General features: G+C 35.0%; 1 protein-coding gene across 1 annotated transcript in view; it reads left to right on the top strand.

The window, feature by feature from the left end:
- The window catches only part of SELENOF (selenoprotein F), a 38,163-nt gene extending 33,877 nt beyond the window's left edge, over positions 1-4,286 (top strand). Inside the window, exons 5-6 of the mRNA XM_027114246.1 lie at positions 880-929; positions 3,413-4,286. Of these exons, the coding sequence (XP_026970047.1) occupies positions 880-929; positions 3,413-3,544 (182 nt within the window). The 3' untranslated portion in view covers positions 3,545-4,286. The remainder of the gene's footprint in view (positions 1-879; positions 930-3,412) is intronic.
- Positions 4,287-5,282: the final 996 nt, after the last annotated feature.

Raw genomic sequence — 5,282 nt, 5'->3', positions numbered from 1 at the left:
ACACACACACACACACACACACACACACACACACACACACACACACACACACACACACAGATGCACAACACATAATCTCTCTCTCTCTTTCTCTCTTTGGTTTGCTAGCTTTACCATATTAAAAAATCCAGGTATTTTTCTCTCTCTAGATTTCCTAATCGGTTTCTTTGTTTTATCATTCTGGTATAAGTATCACATAGTATATTATTAAACAATTGAACAAATTCTCCCATATTTTACTTTTTCTAAACTGTCCTGTTCTCCAACATTTACTCTTTTATTATTATTTTTTAATTTATTTATTATTGTCTGCATCGGGTCTTCGTTGCTGCGCACGGGCTTTCTCTAGTTGCGGCGAAAGGGGGCTACTCTTTGTTGTGGGGCATGGGCTTCTCACTGCGGTGGCTTCCCGTTGCAGAGCACGGGCTTCAGTAGTTGTGGCTCGTGGGCTCTAGAACGCAGGCTCAGTAGTTGTGGCACATGGGCTTAGTTGCTCCGCGGCATGTGGGATCTTCCCAGACCAGGGCTCAAACCGCCGTCCCCTTCATTGGCAGGCAGATTCTTAACCACTGCACCATCACGGAAGCCCTCAAACATTTACTTGTATAGCTGAGTTTTACTGTCATTTTGTCAAGCCCTCAAAATCCCATTGTAATTTGGGATTTTTATTAATTTGAAAAAATTAACATCTTAAAATATTTAGTCTTCCCATTGAAGAATATGGGATATCTTTACATTTTATATGTGTTTTAGTTTCCTTGATTTTTCCATATAGGATCTAATTTTTTATTTATTGAGTTTATTTCTACTTTTTGTGTTGATCTTTGTAGCTAGCTTGGATTTGGAAGTAAACAATTTGAATATTTTTTTTCTTTTAAGCTTTCGTCAGGAGTGATAAACCCAGACTATTCAGAGGACTACAAATCAAGGTAACGCAATTTTAATGTGATCCTTTTATCCAGCATTTTCTTTTTTTAATTAAAAATTATTCAGATATTTTAATTGACTTTATTTTTTAGTGCAGTTTTAGGTTTACAGAGAAATTGATTCGAGAGTTCCCATGTACTCCCACCCCCACCTTCCAGTTCCCTTATTAACATCTTGCATTGATGTACATTTGTTACAATTGATGAACCAATATTGATACATTAACTAAATTTCATAGTTTGCATTAGAGCTTATACTTCGTACAGTTCTAGGAGTTTTACCAAATGTCATGTATCCACCATTACAGTATCATACAGAAGTTTCACTGCCCCCAAAATTCCCTGTGCTCCACACCCCACCAAACTCCTGGGAACCACTGATCTTATTACTGTCTCTATAGTTTTGCCTCTTCCAGATTGTCATATAGTTGGAATCATACAGTACGTAGCCTTTTCAGATTTCAGATTTTTAATTTAATATGCGTTTACAGTTCCTTTGTGTCTTTTCTGTAGCTGGATAGCTCATTTCTTTCTAATGCTGAATAATATGAATAGTATTCTGTTATACCATGGTTTGCTTTTCTGTTCATCTGTGGAAGGACATGTTGGTCGCTTCCAGTTTTTATCAATTATGAGCAACAGTGCTGTATACATTTTTGTGTAGACAAACGTTTAACTTATTTGGGTAATTACCAAGGAGCACGATTACTGAATCATATAGTAGGAGTGTTGGGCAGTTTCTTACAAAGCTAACCTGTTTTCCAAAGCGCTTATATCATGTTGCATTCCCACTAATAATGAATGAGAGTTATTGCTCCACATTCATCAGCATTCATTATTGTCAGTGTTTTGGATTTTAGCCATTCTAATAAGTGTGTGATGTTATCTCATTGTTGTTTTCATTTGCAGTTCCCTAATTGAGAATCTTTCCACATGCTTATTTGCCATCTGTATATCTTGGTGTATCTGAGATCTTTTGCTCACTTTTAAAAATTTTAATTATGGTTAAAAAAAACTTAAAAATAGTTAAGATGGTAAGTTAAATGTTAAGGGTGAAGTTCAGTACTGGTAAGTTAAATGTTATGGGTACAGTTCAGTAGTGTTAAGTATATTCACACTGTTGTGCAACAGATGTAGAATTTTTTTGTCTTGCAAAACTGGAACTCTATACCCATTAAACAGTAATTCCCCCTCCCTCCTGCCTCCAGCCCGTGGCAGCCACCCATCTACTTTATTTCTATGATTTTGACTACTTTAGATACTTCATATGAGCAGAATCGTACAGTATCTGTCCTTTCATGACTGTCTTATTTCACTTTAGCATGATGTCCTCAAGGTTCATCCATGTTGTAGCATGTGACAGGATGCTTTTTCTGCATCTACTGGTATAAGATTTCTTGTTTAGCCTGTTGGTAGTAATAGATTACATTAATTCATTTTCAAATTTTGCACCAGCTTTGCATACTTGGAGTAAATCCAAATGGGCCATGGTATATAATTCTTTATACACTGTTGGATTTGATTTAATATTTTGAACATTTTTGCAACTATGGGCTATGTAGTTTCTAATTTTTGGACTAAAATGAGTTTTTGAATAAAAAATTGAATTTTTAAGAATAATTTATGTAGATAACCTGACCCAAACGATTTTAGTAGTAATGTTATTGGTTTATTAGCTTAGGGGGCCAATTTCTAAATTCCAGAAATGGGTTATGTACCAAATGCAAATAATCACATCAGAGCTTGTCTCCATCTCTGAAGTTCACAACTCTAGAAGACCTAGTAAAACTGAAGCATAATTGCTGAGTTTCTCAGGTCCCTCCATCATCACTGCTGCATTTTTAGTTACATGGTCCTTAATTTAGCATTGAAGACTGATCACTTAATGAATGGGATCAGGTTTGTTATCACATTTACCCAGAGTCAGAATTCCTCAGAGCTCTCTGGTGAAATACTGGAACCCACTAGTAGGTCTGAAGTTTCAGGAATCCAGCCGAATTATAAACTAATTACAACAGAATAAATTTTCTTTGGTTTAAGAAATCTAATGAAAGTCCAATACAGAATTGTCTGATAGTTTGTATGCACAGCCTATTTCAACATGGCTCTTAAGAGTCATTCTCATTCAATATTTTGAACTTGTCTGCCTCCTTCATTAGATTTTCAACTCATTTGAGAGTTGGAGTGTGTCATGTATGCAGTAAATACTTGTTACTTTCAAGAATAAGCTTAAATCCCAAGTAAACTGCTTGATACCAACAGGTGTTTCTCTTCAGAAGTAAAATGTGATTTTTGTTTTAATTGTCATTTTTGATGAAATCCCATTACACTCTTTTCTAAAAGACTTCCTTTAAGAGCTATTGTGATGTTATGTCTAAAAGCTTATTACTATTAAATTTAATTAAGCTGGATTGAATTGATTTGGACTTTGGTTGAAACTGAAAAGGCTCTTTCTAAGCAGAAAATGATATTCCTCTTTTTTGTAGTATGTTCGCGGTTCAGACCCTGTGCTAAAGCTTTTGGACGACAATGGGAACATTGCTGAAGAACTAAGCATCCTCAAATGGAACACAGACAGTGTAGAAGAATTCCTGAGTGAAAAGTTGGAACGCATATAAATCTTGCTTAAATTTTGTCCTATCCTTTTGTTACCTTGTCAAATGAAATGTCACAGCACCTAGAAAATAATTTAGTTTTGCTTTCTTCCATTGATCAGTCTTTTACTGTGAGGCATTAAACATCTAATTAAAAGTTGAAGTGGCAGCACAACCCATGTTATGTAAGGAGTTGGCAAGCTTAACAAAACCCATTTTTTATAAGTTTCCATCCTCCATTTGTTGATACCACTAACAAAATGCTTTGTAATAGTCTTGTGGTTAATTATGCAAATGATAGTTTGTGATAATTGGTCCAGTTTTACGAACAACAGATTTTTTAATTAGGGAGGTTAATAAGGGAGATGATTACTGTGCCTCATGTGCTGTGTGCTTTTTGAAAGTGAAGACAGAAAACTACAAAGCAAATAAGATATACCGAGCCTCAACAGATTGCCTGCTTCTCAGATCCTCTCATATTTTTGTATTACCCAGCTTTCCTTTTAATAGAAACGTTATAGCTTATAATGAATGCACTGCATAAAAACTGTATGGCTTCATTCTTGTAAAACAGATTCAAGATCTACGGTAAGAGTGAAACATTCACACAGAGATTCGCATTAATGAAGACTACACAGAAAACCTTTTTGTGGATTTGTGTGGATCTGATATTTAGCAAATTTTTGTGCTTTACATTCTTACAGAAGAGTAAAGTTAAAAATTCTCATTTGTAAGACCAGAATATAAATAAAACGTTTCAAAAATCTTTCTGAATTTGAAATCTATTTGTTCTTTCATGTTTAAAAATGACATATTTCTCAGTGCATTTTCTTTTCATATAAGCCTTTTTTTTAAGCTAAAAACACTAAAATATGTACATTGTTTAAAACTTCTAACTTACTGTGGGTAATAGTATTTTATCTATGATTTTTTTATTTGTCAAAGTGCTTTCATTTGTGAACACATTTTCATTTATATCATGTAAGGAATTTCTCTTAAAATACAGTTTTTTAGGAGCTATTAAAAATGATTTTTCCACTTCCCTGATGGCACAGTGGTTATGAATCCGCCTGCCAATGCAGGGGACACAGGTTCGATCCCTGGTCCGGGAGGATCCCACATGCCGCAGAGCAACTAGGTCCATTCGCCACAACTACTGAGCCTGCGCTCTAGAGCCCACGAGCCACAACTACTGAGCCCATGTGCCACAACTACGGAAGCCTGTGCGCCTAGAGCCTGTGCTCTGCAACAGGAATAGCCACCACAATGAGAAGCCCATGTACCGCACCACAATGAAGAGTAGCCCCTGCTCGCCACAACTAGAGAAAGCCTGTACACAGCAATGAAGACCCATCACAGCCAAAGATAAATAAGTAAATAAAAATAAATTTAAAAAATAAATTTAAAAAAAATGATTTTTCTTTGCTTAACTTTCTGTGTGATGAAAGTGACTTCTTAAAGGGTGGTTCACTAAGAGCAGCATTCATCCAAATGACTTTAGGTCATTTAAACCTTACTAACTTAACAAATTGGTCTAATATCCTGTTATGTCAGCTCATTCTTAGGATAAATTCTTATAATCTGGAAACTTTTATTTTGAATTAAACTATCTTAATGAAGGATATTTGAAAGCCTTAAAGACAACTCTACCAGAAAATGTTTGTAGAATATTTAACAAAAGTCTGTTATTAATCTTTACTGGCATTTTATGTCATGTCATTTTAAATTTTAAGACATTTTTTAAGCCAGCTTGAGAATGAAA

This window comes from Aethalodelphis obliquidens, unplaced genomic scaffold (assembly GCF_003676395.1).
Source record: "Aethalodelphis obliquidens isolate GAN/ISIS:26980383/991018 unplaced genomic scaffold, ASM367639v1 scaffold13, whole genome shotgun sequence".
Classification (NCBI taxonomy): Eukaryota; Metazoa; Chordata; class Mammalia; order Artiodactyla; family Delphinidae; genus Aethalodelphis; species Aethalodelphis obliquidens.
This window is presented reverse-complemented; position numbering and strand designations above follow the sequence as displayed.